General features: G+C 40.0%; 1 protein-coding gene across 2 annotated transcripts in view; it reads left to right on the top strand.

The window, feature by feature from the left end:
* Positions 1-2480: 2480 nt before the first annotated feature.
* Positions 2481-23396, top strand: part of kcnk12 (potassium channel, subfamily K, member 12) — a 44505-nt gene continuing 23589 nt past the window's right edge. The window contains exons 1-3 of one of the 2 annotated variants that reach the window (XM_051916767.1): positions 2481-3464; positions 3714-3787; positions 3876-4300. In XM_051916767.1, the coding sequence (XP_051772727.1) occupies positions 3961-4300 (340 nt within the window). In that variant the 5' untranslated portion in view covers positions 2481-3464; positions 3714-3787; positions 3876-3960. Of the gene's footprint in view, positions 3465-3710; positions 3788-3875; positions 4301-23396 lie in introns of both variants that reach the window. The other variant, XM_051916766.1, reaches the window with a different exon arrangement.

Here is a 23396-nt window from a genome sequence, read left to right on the forward strand (position 1 = left end):
CAGTATAGGCCTATGCATGACAATATTGATGCATGCAGTGACGAAATTAGTACCAAATGAACATGAGTTTAAGTGAACATGAAATTATGCTTGTCAAATTTGCCCCTATTTGGGTGTGAGCAAAAACACGCCGTTTTGTGTGTGTCCCTTTAAATGCAAATGAGCTGCTGCTCCCGGCCCCCTTTCCAGAAGAGGGCGGAGCTTTAACAGCTCGCGCTTTGGTCGCTCAACAACAACAAAGCTGGAGAATCTCACGCAGCCAAAATGATGAAATTTTTCAGCCTTACATTGTTCAAACCGGAGTCGACACTGATGGAGAGACTCAGGAAGAAGTTACAACTTTTAGGACGTTTCTGAATGGTTAGTGGATAAATTGATGTAGTTGCTGTGGAGTTGATTCAACTCATCCACTAGCATGTGCCGTCATGTTAATCTTTTGTGCAAATCCAGCGTTGAATTGACCCTCGTTTCTGAAGCAGTCCGGCGTAAAATGACGGCATGTCAACAACACTCTACTACAACAACTCTTCCTCTTCTCTAAAGCAGCCCAACATGGCCTTACCCCTTTGTTGCGTGTTCTAGGGGGCGGGGTTTAAATTTTAGGGTTAGTGATGTCACCAACCCGGGAAGAAGCTCATTGTAGTCCCTACCAGCCGTTTGTTGTAGTCCTTAAAAAGCGATTCTGAAAATATCTCCCTTCGCATTGAACTTTGAGTGTCGTAACTTTGCAGATGTTGTTTATGCTCAAACAGCAACATTACACACTAACTAAAGTTAAAAAAGTTAAATCATAATCAAGGACCCCTTTAAACAACAGGGAAAACAGCCATATATTATTCAATTACATTCACGCATTCAGCATTTATCATAGCACCGACAAAACAGTGTAAGAAACATATTTATGGCCAAAAAAATGTGATCAGACACTTCATAAGTGTCGCAAACGCTGGCTGTAATAAACACACAAAGACAAATGAGTACAAAAAAAATAGTATTTTAATAAATCCAACAGGAAAACTCGGGAGCTAGAAATCCACAACTAGGTATGACGACACGGAAAAAAAGAAAACTAAGGGTTCAGATACAAAGGGAAAAAATGAGGGAACAAATGGTCGACAGGGGATAGATAGATAGATAGATAGAATAGCTGTCACTGGGGCGATACCCTTTAAAAAGTTCTAAAATGTACCATTTAGGTACTAATATGTACACTTTTGGTACCAATAAAACTAATATTATACTAATATAACAAGTACTAATTTGCACTCTTTATGTACAAATGTGTACCTTTTGAAAGGGTACCACTGCAGTAACAGCTTTTGTGCCTTTTTTTCTGAGAGTCTAGCATAAAACAATTTCAAAATCCATAATTCATCTTCATATCAGCCTGAGTGAAATATTGCGTTCATATTACCCTGCTATGGTTAACATTTGATTGATGTTATTTAATGCTATGATTAACTCTAATTTCATGTATTCAATCAAAGGGCCCTTCTATAGAATATATCACAAGTGAAGCTCCAGAAGAAAGGGAAGTCAGTCTGAGTAAGCTGATGAATCAAGTATCATGTCTCCCCTGGAGCAAAATGGGGTTAAGTGTTTTTTCCCAAGGACACAGTAGTGATAGAAGAGATTTGTAATCTCAATCACTCTTTTTCCAGGGCGACCTTCTCCTTCTTGCAAGTGATTGTTTTTAACCTTTGTCTTTCCATCTGTTAACTACTGCATCTGTACATAAATTGTTGGAATGGTTTATTAAACTGTACAATGTTGTCTTTATTTATTCATTGGGCAGATGCTTAAAGCAACATACAATTCTGCTAAACACCTCATTTTTGTTTCACAGAAGAAAAAGTCATTAGTGTTTGTATGAACATATGGTGAGTAAATGAGCTTTAGGGTCCAAATCTCACTATTAACTATTAACTAAGACTTTGCCTCAATAAACTTCTAATTACTGCTTATTAATAGTTAGTAAGGTAGTTGTTAAGTTTAAGTATTTGGTAGGATTAAGGGATGTAGAATATGGTCATGCAGGATAAGGCATTCATATTTATAAGTACTAATAAACCTAGCATGCTAGTAACCGAATAGTTAATAGTGAGAACTGGACTAAACTAAACTAAAGTGTTACCAATGATTCTTATATGAGTGCACTATTCCTTTAAGTAGATGGATTAATCAGTAATTCGTTACTTTACCCTGTAGCATAACTGTAATGTAGAGTATGACCTGAAATTTCAGGAAAGACCTGATTATCTTGCAGTTATTGCATGAAACGCTTTGGATTTTAAACATTTCATTGCAGTCAGACTCATCTATTACTGTCTTGGGACTCACACTTGGCAGTGGCGATGCTGGCCACAGGTAATTATGCCATCGATTAATTGTCAGAAATAACAGACCCACCTCTTACAGTTTCCGCGGTGCGCTCGAGCAGCTCTAATAGGGCGCGCGGCAGTTGTAGTAGCGCGTGCCGCATCGCTTCCTCGTGATTTGTGCGGAGTCTGTGGCAAGGCAACGCGCGCGCTAGGGGCGCGACATGGACTTACTGAGGAGGAATGGAATCATTATCGCGTTATTGTCGACAATTTTTACCTCATCGTAGATGTTTTTGGCGGTCCCATCCGATCACGAGAGCTGTTTGTGGAAAAAGAGCGGGAAAAAGTGCAGCGCGCGCTCTTCAACGTCTTCAGGAAAAACAAAGATGAAATAAGATAGAAAAGATTGCTTGTTGTTTAATTCAAGCATTAAGACGGAATAAAGGGGATTTTTATATCCTTCTAAAAGACACTTTAAGTAGAAAATAACATTATGTGTCAAATAACGGGAAAATATAGTATTTTCTTGCTATAGCGATAAGGGGACGTAGCCTAAGCCTATCTGCCTTTTAAAGAAAATATGTTTTATGTATATTTCAAACGTTCATTGGCTATAGATTAAATCTAACTTTGTTAAACGTCAAGCTAGTAAAGTAACAAGCACTATAGCTGTCCACAGTAGCCTATTACTGTAGAGTAAATCATCGTAGTATTAATCTAGTACGCACAGATTTGATCTGAAGCAGATCAGCCTCATTAGGACTGCGGGCATCAAACATCCCACAGCGAATAGACGAGATCTGCCTTACAAAAAAGTGCAAAAAATCTCCCTCATATGGTCGCTAAATGTCTTTATTTGCATTTACCCCGCTGTGTCCTTCACTGAAGCATAAATTAATGTGATTCACGGGACGAGAGATTTTGCGCAGCGACCCAAAGGATGAGCTGGATGCTTCATCCGCATCATGGAAAAAGCAGGAGAACACACTGCTGCATCCCTGCATTAAAACCAAGGAGTCTTGGAATTTCATCGGCTGAGGATTTTAGCCTGCAACTGAACACTTTATAGGTGGATTTATGTGGATAAACAATCCATGGGATGGAGACGGGGATGGACGTAGAACTACTTTAATGAGCACGAGGGTGAGTCTAGTTATTTAACCAACTAAATCTGGATCCACAAGTGGTGTATTTAATGGAAATTTACCTTAAAGAAGATTTGGGCAGGTTATTTGGCATGCGACAATATTATTTATAAATGTTGTTACATGTCAAATATGGTGTTTTTCTTAAACAGAAGAAAGCCAAATAAAGAGTTTAGACTTGGAAAGTTCATTTGAGTTCAAAACTTATCTTACTTGTTTGATACACATTTGTGCAATATCCTAGAAGACTGGAGCGTCCGAAAGCAGGAGCGCGAGAGGATTCGTGTCATTGAAACAATGGCAAATGGATAAATTAAGCTGGTAAGCGTCTTAAATGAAGGCTTTCTCTTTTCTAAAACTTATCTGGCGTGTTTGATACGTATTTTTCCCGTCATTAACGTTGTCTTAGGAGGTCTTGGAGTGTCCTCGAGAAGCAGGTCTAGAGGATCCATGTCATTGGATTGGTCCACTGCGCCGGTGGTGCTGAAATCTGGATGATGCCGGCGCTGCGACTGCAGGGCTGCCGCTCCCTTCACATTAACGAAGACAATGGGCGCTTTCTGCTGCTCGCCGTGCTCATCATCGTGTACCTGCTGTGCGGCGCTGCGGTCTTTTCCGCCATCGAGAGCCCGTCCGAGCTGCGAGCGCACGGGCGCTGGAACCGGACCCTCCTGAACTTTAGCGACACGTTCAATATCAGTTTGCAGGATCTGAGCTCCTTCCTGAAAGAGTACGAGGCTGCGATTGCTGCTGGAGTTCGGGTCGATGCTCTTCGACCCAGATGGGATTTTACTGGGGCGTTTTATTTTGTTGGGACAGTGGTGTCCACTATAGGTAAGTCACCAAATGCATGATTTTCTCTTCGTAATAATTAGTCTTCTTGGGCGATTAGAAAAAGATTTTTGCTAATGTAGTTGTTCCCAATTCAAATGGCTTCTTCTATTGATTACAAAAGTACAATGGAAGCTGATAAAGGACTTATTTGTCACCATAGATCTCAAATCTCAGCACATATTGTGTCACAATCGGTTATTGGGCCAAATTTGAATATGCAAATGTATACATTAAATGTGAGAGCTGTGGCTGAGGGTATTTTCGGTAAATAATGGTATTCAATCTGTAACTTGCTTAAAACTAACATGTGACTTTAGATTTAGGATGTAGCGTAAGGACTATGTGCTTTTGTTTTTCTCTTTTAAACTTGGCAGTATAAATCACTGTCCGCTTTCATTGTATGGAAAAGACTTGAGAACATTCTTTTGTGTTCCACAGAGGAAAGTAAGGAAAAGCACGAGGAAGAATATTTGAACTAGTGGTGAGCTAGTGCATTTGTTTACTGTTGAAAAGCATACACATATTTTTTTCCCTAAGACTGATATCAAATGCAATCTTAACGCTCGAGCAGGATGGATTCTGATTGGCTGTTAATGTCTTTATAGAAAAAATTGTTCTGAAATTGATATTATCGTCATAGTTGTGGTGTGGACTCTGCTTTTCTATTTCATTTAGAATGTTTTTTAAAGGATTAGTTCACTTCAGAATTAAAATTTCCTGATAATTTACTCACCCCCATGTCATCCGAGACGTTTATGTCTTTATTTCTTCAGTCGAAAATAAAGTAAAACATTCCAGGATTTTTCTCCATATAGTGGACTTCACTGGGGTTCAACGGGTTGAAGGTCCAAATGTCAGTTTCAGTGCAGCTTCAAAGAGCTCTACATGATCCCAGACGAGGAATAAGAGTCTTATCTAGATAAATTATCAGCCATTTTCTAAAAAAAATAAAAATTATATACTTTTTAACAACAAATGCTCATCTTGCTCTGCTCTGAGATGCGCCACGCATTACGTAATCACGTTGGAAAGGTCACGCGTGACGTAGATGGAAGTACCGATCCAGTGTTTACAAAGCGAACGTGCAAAGACTAAGTCAAATGGCCTTTACAAAAAAAGGTAAAACAACAATGTCGGACGATTTTGAAGATGGAGGAGAAAATGAGATGGAGTTTTTTGCCCTATGACGCTACTTCTGTCTACGTCACACGTGACCTTTCCAACGTGATTACGTAATGCGTGGCGCATCGCAGAGCAGTGCAAGACGAGCATTTGTGGTTAAAACGTATATACATTTTTATTTTTTTTTAGAAAATTACCGATCGTTTCTCTAGATAAGACTCTTATTCCTCGTCTGGGATCATGTAGAGCTCTTTGAAGCTGCACTGAAACTGACATTTGAACCTTCAACCCGTTGAACCCCAGTGAAGTCCACTATATGGAGAAAAATCCTGGAATGTTTACCTCAAAAACCATTTCGACTGAAGAAAGAAAGACATAAACATCTTGGATGACATGGGGGTGATAAAATTATCAGGAAATTTTAATTCTGAAGTGAACTAATCCTTTAAAACTATATCTTTATCATCCTTGCATGAATGGACCTTAATACTTTATACCCAGAATAGAACTACAAGACACATAAATGTAAAATAGTACAGCAAATGCTATTTTTATTTGGCAGCAACAGCCTCTGGCACCTTGCTTGACCCCATGACCTTTCGTAGAATCTCACAGCGGGCTTTTGCCTTGCCAAGACAACATTTCCTTGCTCTCTGCAGAGACTTCACTTTTCCATTGGCATTTCCCCAGCATAAGTCCTCTGAAGACCAATAAACACCCTCTAGTGTTGACACTCTCACGGGTACCAGGCTGCGAGGAGGTGTGCGGCCAAGCCAAATCCCTGCTGGACTTCTGCATTCAGGACCAACCCTCAGGCTTGCGGTTTGCTGTGGGGCTCATGTCCCAAAAACCAAATGTGCTGATGCCCACATGTCCTGGATAACATTTACCCTGTTATAGGTCACTAAAGAGCAAGTACCCCTTCGAGGCAGCCCCCTGGTTATTGTGTATTTGCTTCCTACAGCCCTTGGCTCCTGTTTTACACTTTCTATCTGCAGTGAATAATCAATAGCCATGCACTTTGTAGTTCTTTCAACTCAGAGTAATTTATTCAGCAGTACTGTCACTGTATGCTTCATGCAACCTTGCATACGGACAATCAGTGGTTGCCTTCGCAGATGAAAACTGAAGCGAATGGGGTGTAGCCATTCTCATTCAGGCTTAAATTCTATCCTCCTCGTATATTCTTGTTATTTCCACTAGCTCAAAACCATCAGGATTGGGGCAGGGTTGCACGAGCCATTTGTAAGTTCCTAATTGATTTGGAACGTAAAATCCACACTAGAGGCTTAGTAACTACTAGCTAGTTTGTAACTTACTCTGTACTTAATTTGGTTGCACCATTTGTTCTTAAGGCAGAATGTAGATGGAATGTAGCTTCAGTCAAAAAGAAATGAAGGTTTTTGAGGAAAACATTCCAGGATTATTCTCCTTATAGTGGACTTCAACAGGGACCAACGGGTTGAAGGTCCAAATGTCAGTTTCAGTGCAGCTTCAAAGAGCTCTACACGATCCCAGACGAGGAATAAGAGTCTTATCTAGAGAAACCATCGGCCATTTTCTAAAGAAAATAAAATTGTATATACTTTTTAACCACAAATGCTCATCTTGCACTGCTCTGCGATGCGCCACGCATTACGTAATCACGTTAGAAAGGTCACATGTGACGTAGGCGGAAGTATCGTGGTAGGGCGAAAAACTCCATCTCATTTTCTCCTCCAACTTCAAAATCGTCCGACATTGTTGTTTTAAAAGGCCATTTGACTTAGTCTTTGCACGTTCACTTTGTTAGATTTCCATGACCTTTCCAACGTGATTACGTAATGCGTGGCGCATCGCAGAGCAGTGCAAGACGAGCATTTGTGGTTAAAAAGTATATACATTTTTATTTTTTTATAAAATGGCCGATGGTTTCTCTAGATAAGACTCTTATTCCTCATCTGGGATCATGTAGAGCTCTTTGAAGCTGCACTGAAACTGACATTTGAACCTTCAACCCGTTGAACCCCAGTGAAGTCCACTATATGGAGAAAAATCCTGGATACTTCATTTCTTTTCGACTGAAGAAAGAAAGACATGGACATCTTGGATGACATGGGGGTGAGTAAATTATAAGGAAACTTGAATTCTGAAGTGAACTAATCCTTTAAAAAGATGAAAGTTATCAACATAACTGATATTCAAAATGGTAAGCAAGCTCTGCTTTGTTTACGTTTCGTATATCTGTGTATATCTCATATATCCTTTCTCCTTTTGAATGAGGAAATGTAGACTACTGATACCTGACAGTTAATTCCTTAAACGCAGGCACAGAATGCACGTGCTAGTTTGCAGTTGTCTGTAGCCTGTGCTCTGTGTTCAAATGCAGCTTTTTGGTCCAGACGCAGCCGACACGAGGAGACAACACCGCTACTAGTTTTGTGAAGTTAGCTTGATGCGTCCCTGGCTATAGATACTTTAAGCTTGATGTCCACCAACAGAACTATATTGTTTAGGCCTAGTTTATGAGAAACAGCACTTATTTTTGAATGTGTAGAAAGCGGTCCTTGATTATGATTTGACTTTTTTAACTTTAGTTAGTGTGTAATGTTGCTGTTTGAGTATAAACAACATATGCAAAGTTACAACACTCAAAGTTTAAAGCAAAGGGAGATATTTGTGACATCACAAACCCTAAAGTTCAGTAGCCCCGCCCACTGATCTTAACAGACGTAATGCTAACGCTGGATCGAGCAGCTAAGCAATAAACATGCTTTTGAAGAGTGCAAAATGTGCCAGGTTGTGGAAAAACACTGGATTTTGTAGAGAGCCTGTAATTAAAAACCGATGCTGTGCCTTCTATATTGGATCCGACAGGAACAGCGCAACACACTTACGTGAGTTAAAAGTTTTTACTGTGTCACTATTGCTTTGTTACAGATCGTTTGATATGTACGGATTATGTGTACATGTCTAATCAATATCACCAGTGACCAGTGATTTCTGATGTGTAATGATTCATGTAGTTACACAGTCAGACATTCTTTGTCTCAAAATCGTTTGTCAGTAAATCAAACCAGTGACTAAACGCTCAACTTCATATTGTTTCTCTTAGTAGGATGAAAATAATCTGTTATTTAAACGGTGATTAAATTATATATAGAAAGCAATCAAAGAACGCTCCCTTTACAATCTCTGGAGCTGTCAATCAAACAGTGCACGTGTTAGAATCAACGAATCTCTTAGTTACATCATGTCTGCACTGTTAGTTATGATGAAAGCATTTGTTAGTGTGCAAAAATTGACGAGATCACTGCTTTCATGAGCTCAACGACATGTCTGTGATCGGCTACAATGTTCATCACTGCAACCTTTCATGCCACGATCTAAATATAATGTGATAATCAACACGTTTCACGATTAGTTAACCTTGAGATCTGTACTAGTAAAAACACTCTAAAAGTTTTCAAGAGAGTAATACTTAGCTATTTCATATGCAAAGATGTCAGCCAATCACAGCAGTGGGCGTTAACACTGAAGTCTCACAGCAGACACGCCCCTTAAAACAGAGCGTTCAAATCAGAGGGCTAAAATCAGGGTAGGAAAAATGTCTTTTATTTCTAAATTATGACAATTTTTGGTGTAAAAGTCATACTAACATTATAAGTGCACCCCAGGAAACATTATAAAATGATAAAATAATGCAGTTCATGACCCCTTTAAAACAAAGTCTTCTCAGAGCTTTATCATAACTACTATTTCAGATTAACTGGCCTCAAAACGGCATGTAAAATAAAACATATTGGACTGTTCGATTTACATGCTGGCAGTCAAAAGTCTGGCTCTGCAGGACTTCTGAAAAGCAGCACAGTCTAGCAAGTGTACTTTATTTAGCAACTAAGCTTAAATTAATGTGTGGTTTGTGCATTGTGCATTGTACCATCTCAGTCTCCATCTTCCTTTCATCTCAGTGTGAAGTCTCTATATACCTCCCACCTCCAGAAGAGCTTCAAAGTCAGTGAATGAGAGGTGCTCTGGCTTTGTCATGATGGGGGTTTTCTAGGGACGACGCAAACACTTCCTCCTCATCTAAGCCAAACCCTCTGCCATTTCACACACAGTGAGTCACAATCAGACATTTTTATGGGGGACAAAATTGATTCACAGATGTATCATTGATTCAATCAATTATTTCTCAAACGATAATGATAATCTGAATTATTACTAATTCTGTTTGTTGGAAAACATACTCAGGATACAAATTAGTGCCATATAGTGATTTTAAAATGTGCAGAGGCAGCATAAATGAACTTACATTGGAAATGTTGTGACTCATGCTCAAATGTTTATAACTTTCGTGCACCACAAAAAAACAAAAAAGATGCATGTTGATTGACAACCACAAATTTTAAGATGCACAATTTCATTTAGACAGAATGAAAGTCACAGAGTGCTTTATTTGACCTATTTATTCTATTTCGGTTCGTGGTTGTGAGCAGAAGTATTTTAGTCTTCATGCAAAATTTAAGTATCAGAGCAGCTTCAGCTCAGGGTGAGAGGAAACTTTGTGTAAGACAGGCGGTTAGTAACGTTGTTAGAAACTGATGCCGAGCTCTGGAGACGTTTCTGCAGGCTACAACCATCACTCATCACTCATGTCAGCAAGACAGGAGAGCTTCATTAGTGCCCAGACACTAACAACTGAGAATCCTGCTTCACGCATGAACACGTCTGCTACTATTAATAGAACCACTGTTTATCAATTATAAACCTTACTTGGCTGTTTTTGTTTAACTTTTTCATTAATTTCATTAAGGAGACACCAACTAAACTGCCTTTATGACTACAGTGGGTACGGAAAGTATTCAGACCCCCTTAAATTTTTCACTCTTTGTTATATTGCAGCCATTTGCTAAAATCATTTAAGTTCATTTTTTTTCCTCATTAATGTACACACAGCACCCCATATTGACAGAAAAACACAGAATTGTTGACATTTTTGCAGATTTATTAAAAAAGAAAAATCTTTTTGGGAAAGATGCAACAAGTTTTTCACACCTGGATTTGGGGATCCTCTGCCATTCCTCCTTGCAGATCCTCTCCAGTTCTGTCCGGTTGGATGGTAAACGTTGGTGGACAGCCATTTTTAGGTCTCTCCAGAGATGCTCAATTGGGTTTAAGTCAGGGCTCTGGCTGGGCCATTCAAGAACAGTCACGGAGTTGTTGTGAAGCCACTCCTTCGTTATTTTAGCTGTGTGCTTAGGGTCATTGTCTTGTTGGAAGGTAAACCTTCGGCCCAGTCTGAGGTCCTGAGCACTCTGGAGAAGGTTTTCGTCCAGGATATCACTGTACTTGGCCGCATTCATCTTTCCCTCGATTGCAACCAGTCGTCCTGTCCCTGCAGCTGAAAAACACGCCCACAGCATGATGCTGCCACCACCATGCTTCACTGTTGGGACTGTATTGGACAGGTGATGAGCAGTGCCTGGTTTTCTCCACACATACCGCTTAGAATTAAGGCCAAAAAGTTCTATCTTGGTCTCATCAGACCAGAGAATCTTATTTCTCACCATCTTGGAGTCCTCCATGCGGGCTTTCATGTGTCTTGCACTGAGGAGAGGCTTCCGTCGGGCCACTCTGCCATAAAGCCCCGACTGGTGGAGGGCTGCAGTGATGGTTGACTTTCTACAACTTTCTCCCATCTCCCGACTGCATCTCTGGAGCTCAGCCACAGTGATCTTTGGGTTCTTCTTTACCTCTCTCACCAAGGCTCTTCTCCCCCGATAGCTCAGTTTGGCCGGACGGCCAGCTCTAGGAAGGGTTCTGGTCGTCCCAAACGTCTTCCATTTAAGGATTATGGAGGCCACTGTGCTCTTAGGAACCTTAAGTGCAGCAGAAATTTTTTTGTAACCTTGGCCAGATCTGTGCCTTGCCACAATTCTGTCTCTGAGCTCTTCAGGCAGTTCCTTTGACCTCATGATTCTCATTTGCTCTGACATGCACTGTGAGCTGTAAGGTCTTATATAGACAGGTGTGTGGCTTTCCTAATCAAGTCCAATCAGTATAATCAAACACAGCTGGACTCAAATAAAGGTGTAGAACCATCTCAAGGATGATCAGAAGAAATGGACAGCACCTGAGTTAAATATATGAGTGTCACAGCAAAGGGTCTGAATACTTAGGACCATGTGATATTTCAGTTTTTCTTTTTTAATAAATCTGCAAAAATGTCAACAATTCTGTGTTTTTCTGTCAATATGGGGTGCTGTGTGTACATTAATGAGGAAAAAAAATGAACTTAAATGATTTTAGCAAATGGCTGCAATATAACAAAGAGTGAAAAATTTAAGGGGGTCTGAATACTTTCCGTACCCACTGTATATGCAGAGCTGGATCATTAGAAGTCACAACCCGATCTCATGGCAATTCGTACGTATTTTACGAGGTAGCTAATTCGTACGAAATTACGTACTAGTGATGGGTGATTTCGAAACACTGCTTCATGAAGCTTCGAAACCTTTATGAATTCTTTTGTTTCGATTCAGTGGTTCGAGGCGTGTATCATGCCAAAGTCACGTGATTTCAGTAAACGAGGCTTCGTTAAGTCATAACTGTTTTAAAACGTTAAGAAATTTCAATGGTTCACCACTGGGGGGTGATATCTGTGAATCCATGAATCAAGCGGCGAACCATTGAACATGTGTTTATGGGTTTTATCTGATCTCTGTTCAGTTTTATACATTTGTAGATGTTTTAGTATTAGACATTAGTATAATTAAAAGAAATCATAGTCTCTTATTGGCCTGTTTAGCTGAACCATCCATGGAATAAACAAAACAAGCCCTGAAAATTGATAAAAGAACACATATTATACAGATACGTCATGTCTAATCTTATTAGATGATTAGTTAGTTGCATTTGATATATTTTATTTTCAATAAAACATGCAATGGGTTTGTAAAAGGTGTTTTTATGCATGTTTGGTCTGAGTTTTTGTTGCATTTTCACTGTTGTGACCAGCAGGGGACATCAGCGAGTGGCGTTTCGAACGCTTCGAAACATTTTGCGAATCAGTTGGTTCAATTGATTCGAAGCTTTGAAAAGCTTTCCCATCACTAACTCGTTTTTTGCTAAATCGTACATATTTTACAAGTTGCCAATTTCGTATGAATTCGTACAAATGACCTATCCCTAACCCCGCCCCTAAACCTACCCGTCTCTGGGGTTTAGAAAAATCGTATGAATTTGTACGAGTGAGGTCGTACGAATTAGCCACCTCGTAAAATACGTACAAATTGGTCGTGAGATAGCGTTAGATGTCACGTATAGTCTAGTACAGGGGCTTTCAATCTTTCAGATGCCACAGACACCCAAATATGACTATCCTTGTGCGAGAGAGACCCCCATCCTAAAATTTTATACATTTTTCTTTCATTTTATACCAGTTTATACAGTAAAAAATGAATATTATAAATATGTGTTAAATATTATTTGGAAAATATTTAGTTTAGATGTTATTTATTTATTTGGTCGACATGAAATGGAAATTGCAATCAATTTTTGTTCCCTATATTGTGATGTACGTATATAACAAGAACAAATGTAGGGCGGGGCTTGATTTTGTCTGTGGGGAATTGATTGGATGGTTGTGGTTTGCTATTGGTGGATTTCATGTGAGTGACAGGTTGCCTCGTCATCAGAGAAGAGAAGTCACTGCAAGAGAGAGAAGATATTTGGATTAAAGATTGCGAGGAACATGAATTTAAAACGATAATGATGTGCACAGATAAATTATTTATAATAAATGCTGCAATATTATAAAATAATAACTAGTTTCGTATGTTTTATTTATTTTAATCAAAATGTTATTTATTTATTCAGTTTAATCTTATTTTTTATGATTTCTTTTTCCATTTTTACACTGGACCTGGACCCCAGTTTGTAAGATGTTTATTGTGTTTTGTTTTGAGAACAGCATGAGAATGAAAGGGTTAGTTTCATTCTCGTATCAAATTTGTCTCTGATGTTTCTCCTACAATTCCTTAGGAGCAGTGTTGCCAAGTCTGCGGTTTTCCCGTGGAATTGGGCTACTTTTACCAGAGATGGAAACTCGAGTCTGCGACTTGGACTCGAGTCGCACTTAAGTAGCAAAAATAAACGACTTGCGACTTGACTTGGACTCGTGAACTACTAACCCGAGACTTGACTTGGACTTAAAGACAGAGACTTGTGAAAAATGCAAGTCTTTTGGCGTGACATTCCTGATTACGTTCTCTATTTACTACCCCGCACGATGGCACGAAACACCACATTTTACTATCTACTGCAGCAGCGAATATCACAAATCATCTCTAAACACACCAAGCCATCGAGCGTGTGACGCATCTGAAGGCACGCGAATTCATCACCCATTAGAAATCTTGTTAAATTGGCAACAAATAATAACAATATAGCCAAGCCTTACCTTGGCTTGCAATGAACTTTGTCATTTAATTTGAAAAGCAATCAATTAATCTGAAGGGAAGCTGCGGTGTTGCACAGCTGCAGTGCAGAGGCTTGCTTGTGGTCCTTTTCATTTTCATTTTTATTTTATTTTTGCCCAAGTATTTGATAATGCATATAATAACCAGATTTACCATGTTAAATTGTATTTGGATTGAACGAGCACTTCCATGCGCATTTTATGACTCATTTCCACAGATCGGTTTAAGTCGCAGTACGTTATTATATCGCCTTATCACAAACGAGACACAGATGGAAATGTTGTTTGTTGTGTTGTTTACTGTAACGCTTGTCTATACATAGGTTTTGTTACCGCCGGCGCTCACCGGAAGACTACATTTTCCAGCATTGCTTGAGATCTACAGCAAACTACGGCAACTCATATAGCTCAAAATACACAGCACTTTTTTCCTTGCGGTGGTTCTAAATGGTATAATTTCGTATAAAGTTAGAAAGTAATAGAAATGATTTAAGTAGTATTTTGTGTGCTTTATTAGACAATTTTAAAGTAAAAGTAATCTGTTTTGATATTTAAATACACTGTTAATTAGCTGAAAAAAATATATTGATAAAAATAGAACAAAGACTTGACTTGAGACTTCACTTGGACCCCTAAAGACTCGAAACTTGACTTGGACCTCAAAGACTTGAGACTTGACTTGGACTTGACCGCAGGGACTTGTGAACATCTCTGACTTTTACACTGTTGCCACGGGTTGAAGCGACCCCAAATAATATGATATTTAGCCCTGGAATGCAAATTTTACCAGGGGAACCCTTTCAAAAATGCGGATTTTACCCCCGGAATGCGATTTTTACCTTGGGATCCCCCTCTGAAATGCAATTGGGCTAGTTTTGAGTAGCAATTGGGCGGCTTTTGTTGTGAAAACCTGGCAACCCTGCTTAGGAGAAATAAAAGTAAACACAAATGAATCAAGTGATTTGTATTGTTGTTTTTGGCAAAGGGACATTACAGTTCTGTGTTTAATAATGTTTTAGATGACTGTCTGAATGATGAATTATCAGTGTGTGGAGGCGAACGCAGTGTATATAAATCTTGGCTTTGCTGGCTCCTCTTGGAGACAGAATGGAGTTCTCAATTATGTTTCATTTTGTGCATCAATGTTTTTTCCTAAAATAAAATAGAAATGAGTCGAATGTTATATATATAAAATGATGTGGATAGCAGCTTGGCAGAATAGTGAGATTTATTTGATTGCAGACTTTGGTATCTTGGTAAATGAGCACAGTTTGAGACATTGCTGAGATCTCTTCTGAAACACATGCAAGAATCTTTTTCTCAAACTCTCCACTTTTGCTGAAGCTCTCCACTTAATCTTACTGCCATGTGGGAGCAATTGAGATATAAGGAATAAGGAAGATCTCATTTGTGATTTTTATTCCCTATGGGAACAGTTGCTGGCCTGATACAATGTTGGACTGTTGGAACATTTTATCAGACTCTGAAAAGACACATGGGCAAAAAGCTCAAAATGAGTTGACGAAGCAGTTTTAAATGAGTCAGGCCATCTCCTCCTTTTGCCCTGTGTGACGATCTATTGGGTTTGGTTGGAGGAAGGTGATAGAGCAGAATACATACAGTAGTCATGTGAGCTCAGCCTATTACACGCCTGTCTGAACAGAGACTGATTTCTAGAGACTCTCGGGAGAAGACACGCCTGGGAGTCCCACAAGCAGAGGCGTGTTCGAGATTTTCGCAGTTTCTCCTTCCTCTGTGTTACTTGAGGGTTTTAGGATGGATGTCATCCCGTCTTGTCCGGTATTACTCGGTATTGTTGTCTTGTAAAAATATAACAATCATAATATGTAGAGATGCACAGGTGTATCAGCCAATTTTTGATCGATTTAAAACCATCTGCATGTCGGATATAGCGTGAAAAAGGCAGATACCAATGGTTTTGATTAACTGTGTGAAGGCATTGAGTTGTATAATGTCTGTTGCATAATCAAATGTATTTCTCTGGGTAAAAAAATAAAATACATACTAAAACAAAGTGAAACATGTACAAAATATAGCAGGGCTCGACAATACGGATTGCTCAGTGCTAGTGTGAACGATACGATGACAGAACTGTCACTGTCCCGATCGGGCCAGTGCTACATCTTCACCAAAGTTTATCCTTTGCATGTGTTTTTAAGCTTCGCCAATTTAAATATTAAAGCGCAAGAAGTGTGAGAAGTTTTGTGTGCGCACACATCCAAAGCACGCACGCACGCAGAAAGCCACATCTCAGACAGTGCGAATACTGAATTGAGTTCTCTTTCACTTCTTCTTGCGCTTGAACTGAAAAATTCACACAAAATGGATCCCTGCAGCTCTTAAAGTGACAGCAGCCTAATACACCTCAACTATTGTTTAAAAATTACTGTATTGCTTGCTTAAAATGAACCCAAAGTATGTTTTGATAAATGAACACGTATTAATAAGTTTAATGAATAATAATTAAATAAACATTTATTAAATTTTTTATTAATAAATGTTAATAAATGTTCACCTTTTGTTGCCTCTAGTAATTATATGTCTGACTTTTAATTTCCAACCTATTTTGGGTTCATTTTAATCCAGCCATATAGTAATTTTTAAACAATTGTTGAGTTAAATAAAACTGCCCAACTACTATATGGCTGGTTTTGTCTATTTTCAACCCAACTTGGGTTGTTTTTAACCCAGCATTTATTCGAGTGCACTGTTTATTTCATAAATATCTTTGTTCTGCTGTATTTATGTTTGGCTGTTGAATCTTAAATTCAGGCCTAAATATTATTTTTTTGATTGTGTGAGTAAGTAATGACTTTATATAGTTATTTTGGTGTGAACTATTCCTTTAAAGCTTGTTGACGTCTATCAAAGAGACAGTAGTGTCTACTGCAGGCAGTAAACCTGGGGGATTCCCGTTGCAGCACTCCGTCTTTCTCCCGTGTCTTCCCTCCTCGCGTAGTAATCAGTGCAGTTGGCTCCAGTTACACCACAGTGAGCCGCGCACTTTGATTGGATCATGCATCATTGTCTCCTCAGCGATGTTCTCTTTCTCCTCAAACTCATCTATCAATATAACCTGCTCTGCTAATGCAGAGGAATGATTACCTCTCTTCGCTGTCCCTCTTATCTCGCTCTCTCTCCTTTGATTTCATTGTATTCCATCACACTCTGTTTGCACTGATGGACTTCACTTATGAAAAACACTTCATGTTACAGGTCAGGGAATTATGATACATTGATTCGCCATCATTATGCATTAAAACATCATCTGGGTCAATGAAAAGCAGTGTTTCATTCAGAAGGAGCAATGTGGTTATCCAAGCTATCTTTATACAATACAGTGAGTGCAGTGCTGAAAATAGATAGTAGTGTTCTGCTTACTGTATTCTGTAAGCTTTTAAGAACATGTCTTGGTCGTTTTTTAACCCCAAACTCAAAAAGAAGATATTTTGTGTAGTTTGGATAGTTTTTGTGTTACCCAGATCCTGGGTCAGACGTAACAACCCAGTGTTTGGGTAGTTTTTGTGTTACTAGATCCTGGGTCAGACGTAACAACCCAGTGTTTGGGTAGTTTTTGTGTTACCCAGATCCCGGGTCAGACGTAACAACCCAGTGTTTGGGTAGTTTTTGTGTTACCCAGATCCCGGGTCAGACGTAACAACCCAGTGTTTGGGTAGTTTTTGTGTCACCCAGATCCCGGGTCAGACGTAATAACCCAGTGTTTGGGTAGTTTGTCTGCATACATATTTGGTTTTTTATGCAAAAAACTTTATGAACATTTCAAGTGAACCTCAAGAAACATATTAAAATAAAATAATAATAAAAAAATCCATGTCATGACCCCTTTAAACATCATTACTCTGGACAAATAAACTCATCTGCGCACTTGTTCATTGGGTTTATAATCACACTCTTGCAAACTATTCTAATTCAGACTTTCCAACATGTACATTTTAAATAAAGATTGAAAGAGTTGGCGAAGATTAATGGTGGTGATGTTTAAGTTATGTGACCATGGTATAGTTTGTTTATATCCTACGTTTAGCTTTTTACTTCTGCCGGCTTTAAAAATTTGTGTTCATTTTTGAAGATTATTTTGATGAACCAAATGCATAAGAAACTTTTGTTGGTTGCAGACCTTATGTTCTGCAATATTCTGGAAAAATCCTATTGGCAAGGGAACCATGGTGATACTAACTTCCGGGTTGGCCTACAAATATACAGCATCCCTGTAGCACTCTATTCATCACATTGCCTTGTGCAATGTAGCTTTCCTCTCAGTTTTTGCTCTGTTGTACGTGGCACATTTTGGCAAATGTCATCCAGGTATTCCATGCATAGAATACGTGCATATTGTGCAAAATAAACATGCTGCATGCTGAAAAAAATAGTACTAGTAGTATGGTAGTATGCTATTCTAAGCATAGCCGAGACTCTTGATAGACATTTATAGTTCTGCTTATCATCAGATATCCTGGAGCAGAGAGCAGCACCTTCTCTCTCATTCTGTTGTTGGTGTCTTGCTTTCTGTCTCTCTCAATCCCTCGTTCACTCTCTCTCTCTCTCTCTGATCTCATGGGTCGCTCTGTAAAAACAGAGGGCTGGAAAATGTCAAAGTTAAAAATGGAAGAGGGCGTGTAGCCACATAAAAGGTGTGTGCGCTGTTCTCACCAGTGTGCACTCAGCACAGATACTGGATGATATGTAACGGGACAGAACCTGATTAAAGAAGTGTCAAAGGTTGATATATATATATATATATATATATATACATATATATATAAAATCCTGTAAACGATTAATGCGAATGCTGAACTGACAACTGGTTTCCAGTGAACAAAACTCATATTTTTTTCAGTCTAACATCTTTTGTACACATGCATGCACACACAGACCAGTGCAGATAGACACAAACACCCACGCAGTGACAAATCAGTGTCGGGAACAAATGCCTGTCCCATTTGTACATTTATCTCTGCCCTGCATCCTCTCGGTCACCTCGCGGTCGCCCTTGATCCATGTACGTGATCTGCCCTGGCAAACACAAAGACTGTAAATAAATCTCAATGCGGAGTGTTCCCATCTGAGGATGGCGTCTGCATACACAAACCCACCCGCTCATGGAGAATAAATCACACACGGCACAGCATATATGCTCTGTAGACGACAGCAATTGTTTTAAGTAAAACCACAGATTTGTTGCTGTCATAGCATTACCCTCAGATCACAATATAGTCTCATAAATGTCTCTTGCCAAATATACATACTTTTTGCGTGAATTTTTACTTTTCAGACTAAACTGAAATGAATCTCATCAGTATCCAGTATACTGGTTTGATCAGAAAGGTCAGAACAGATGCATTTTTACACAGAACTAATATTCTGAGTGGCAAGCCAACAATCCATCAATAAAGGGAGAGTTCACCCAAAAAAGTAATGTCTATTTACACCAAGTGCAAATAGCCTGCTTTGTTAGCAGAGGCTGTTTACACTGACTCCACCCATATTGTCTGATTGAGCCGAACGAACTACAAAAAGAAGTCAGACTCATAACAGGAGCAGTGGTGTGGAGAGTAACTCTGCATTCAAAATGGCAGCCGACGCTTGACGGAGGGCGTGTCTGAAGCTTGGTGCTGACGCGACCGTCATAGTGACAACAGACAATCACATTACTTTCCGGTGTTGCATGAATGCAATTGGCTAGTGTCTGTGTAGTCCCTTCTGTTCAGACCGCCCACTCTAAGCGGGACTCGAACCCGGTCCGCGGCATGGGAGTCAGGCACTCTAACAAGAAGGCTAAAGACTGCAGTCTCTAGCTTCAGTCACTAGAGCACCTCTTGAGATCAGGGGAGTGAGGTTTACACACACAGCTCTTACTGACCTACGAGAGTTACACTCACCCCCCTAAACCTCACTCCGGTCCGGGTCACGGCACCAGTGTAACCCCTTCTGTTCAAACTGCCCGCTCTAAGCAGGACTCAAACCCGGGTCCGTCGGCATGGGAATCGGGTGCTCTAACAACGAGGCTTGCAGTCTCTAGCATCAAGACACCTCTTGAGATCAGGGGAGTGAGGTTTACACACAGCTCTTACTGACCTACGAGAGTTACACTCACCCCCCTAAACCTCACTCCTGTCCGGGTCACGGCACCAATGTAACCCCTTCTGTTCAAACTGCCCGCTCTAAGCAGGACTCAAACCCGGGTCCGTCGGCATGGGAATCGGGTGCTCTAACAACGAGGCTTGCAGTCTCTAGCATCAAGACACCTCTTGAGATCAGGGGAGTGAGGTTTACACACAGCTCTTACTGACCTACGAGAGTTACACTCACCCCCCTAAACCTCACTCCTGTCCAGGTCACGGCACCAATGTAACCCCTTCTGTTCAAACTGCCCGCTCTAAGCAGGACTCAAACCCGGGTCCATCGGCATGGGAATCGGGTGCTCTAACAACGAGGCTTGCAGTCTCTAGCATCAAGACACCTCTTGAGATCAGGGGAGTGAGGTTTACACACAGCTCTTACTGACCTACGAGAGTTACACTCACCCCCCTAAACCTCACTCCTGTCCGGGTCACGGCACCAATGTAACCCCTTCTGTTCAAATTGCCCGCTCTAAGCAGGACTCAAACCCGGGTCCGTCGGCATGGGAATCGGGTGCTCTAACAACGAGGCTTGCAGTCTCTAGCATCAAGACACCTCTTGAGATCAGGGGAGTGAGGTTTACATACACAGCTCTTACTGGCCTACGAGAGTTACACTCACCCCCCTAAACCTCACTCCCATCCGGGTCACGGCACTAATGTAACCCCTTCTGTTCGAACCTCCCACTCTTAGTGGGACATGAACCCCGGTCCGCTAGCATGGGAGGTGGGCATTCTAACAAGAAGGCTAAAGAACGCAGTCTGTAGTGTCAGAAAATATTCGAAAATTATATAGGGAAAAGAGTCATGCTGGGTTAAAAAATGCTGCGTTAAAAACAACCCAAGTTGGGTTGAAAATGGACAAACCCAGCGATTGGGTTAAATGTTTGCCAAACCTGCTGGGTAGTTTTATTTAACCCAACTATTGTTTAAATAGGTTGAAAATTAAAAATCAGACACATAATTCCTAGAGGCAACAGCAATAATCAAAAGGTGAACATTTATTAATGAGTTTATGAATTTATGATTAATGAATTTAATAAATGTTTATTGTTTAATTATCATTAATAATAATAATTCCTTACATTTATATAGCGCTTTTCTGGGTACTCAAAGCGCTTTACATATGGAAGGGGGAATCTCCTCAACCACCACCAATGTGCAGCATCCACCTGGATGATGCGATGGCAGCCATATTGCGCCAGAATGCCCACCACACACCAGCTTATTGGTGGAGAGGAGACAGAGTGATGAAGCCAATCAGTGTATGGGGATGATTAGGAGGCCATGATGGACAGAGGCCAATGGGCAAATTTGGCCAGGATGTACTCTTTTCGAAGGACATCCTGGGATTTTTAACGACCACAGAGAGTCGGGACCTCGGTTTAACGTCTCATCCGAAAGACAGTATAGTGTCCTCATCACTATACTGAGGTGTTAGGAACCACACAGACCACAGGGTGAGCACCCCCTGCTGGCCTCACTAACACCTCTTCCAGCAGCAACCTAGTTTTCCCAGGAGGTCTCCCATCCAGGTACTAACCAGGCTCTGCCCTGCTTAGCTTCAGTAGGCAACCAGTCTTGGGCTACAGGGTGATATGGCTGCTGGCCGTATCATCAGACCTATTAATAAATGTTCATTTATTAAACATATTAATAAATGTTAATTTCCAACATATTTCGGGTTCATTTTAAGTAAGCAATACAGTCATTTTTAGACAATAGTTGAGTTAAATAAAACTGCCCAGCAGGTTGGTCAAACATTTAACCCAATCGCTGGGTTTGTCCATTTTCAACCCAACTTGGGTTGTTTTTAACACAGCATTTTTTAGAGTGTACATATATTGTCATGCGTATTGGAATGAGGGAGAGTAAATTTCGTTTCTACTAGCACACCATTTTTTGAAGGAATTTTTAAGCTCGGTAACTAAACATCTAAAGAAACACAATCTACACTAACTGAGGGAACAATTATACTGAGGTTTAGTGCCTTAATTAACCTGTATGGTTATAGTTTATCACTTCTAAAAGTGGTTTTCGGTGTGTGTGTGTGTGCGTGCGTGTGTGTGTGTGCTGGATGATTGCTTGTTTTTGCAATATTCACCTAAGTGGATTTTCTTGTTAAAAATAAATCTCTGAATTAATGGTAAGAGCACAGTATTGCCAGGCTGCACTTGCCCTGTTTCTGTAATATAGTACAGGGTCATTACTAAAGCGGTCAGGAGCTTTGCAGATCCTGCACTTCTGAGCATTATTGAAACTTTGAGCATCTTTTCATCAAATTTAAAACTGTCAGGAGATTCAGCTTGAGAACTCTGCAGTGCATCAGCATTACTCTTCATATATATGACTTGGTGTTCCCTCCCATGTGCCGGTGTAAATTTAGATGCCTGTGCTTCACAGAATCAAAGAGCTTTTGTGTCTAGTCTGTGCAAAGTTAGTCTCAGCTGACAGACCTGCGGACCCGTCACAGCCCAGTTACTGGCCGTCTGATGCTTATTGCAAACAAAACTGGAAAGCAGATTTTTTTTTTCTGCACTTTAACAGGTTTTTGTCCAGGAAACTTGTATTTAAAAGGTAGGGCCTACTAGCACATTTGAAAAAGAGCTAGTCCTTGGATTTGCTAAAGTTTGTGAAGTTGATGGCATTAAATCTCTTAGATATTTTAGATATTATTCCTATTCTAAGATAATGTGATTTTTTGTTCGAAACTCATAGTATCAATGGTGTTAGATTCTGCCTTTCTGTGCAACTGTAAACCCGAACAGTGAAATTAACCAAATGAAAGGACTTCGTTTCACTCAAATATCACTGAAAGTTCATTGTACTTAACAGAAAAACACTATTATGCCCCTTTTCACAAGATGTAATATAAGTCTCTGGTGTCCCCAGAATGTGTCTGTGAACTTTCAACAAAAACACGCCGTTTGTGTGTGTCCCTTTAAATGCAAATGAGCTGCTGCTCCCCATCCCCTTTCCAGAAGAGGGCGGAGCTTTAACAGCTCACGCTTCGGTTGCTGAGAGACACCATTTTTTGCATCATTGCACTTGCACAAAACATTCCAGTTTCAGTTTTCAATCCGATTAAGTGTTTACATGTACCATCGAACGGATTGGAAAACTTTTAAACATCCCCTCTGGTTCACACCAAGAACGATAACTATAAAGATAACTATATTTGCGTCCACAACAACGATCAATAACGGTCTGTTTATTCTAAACTCACGTGATGCGGTTTTTAAAGTGCGTACAACGTTTTTGCTGCTCTTGTTGTATTTACACGGCTTTAACCAGCAGATGTCCTCAGCATGCTATGTTTCAAATGAATATCTAGTGTAAACGATCTAATCTA

This window comes from Ctenopharyngodon idella, chromosome 13 (genome assembly GCF_019924925.1).
Source record: "Ctenopharyngodon idella isolate HZGC_01 chromosome 13, HZGC01, whole genome shotgun sequence".
Lineage (NCBI taxonomy): Eukaryota > Metazoa > Chordata > Actinopteri > Cypriniformes > Xenocyprididae > Ctenopharyngodon > Ctenopharyngodon idella.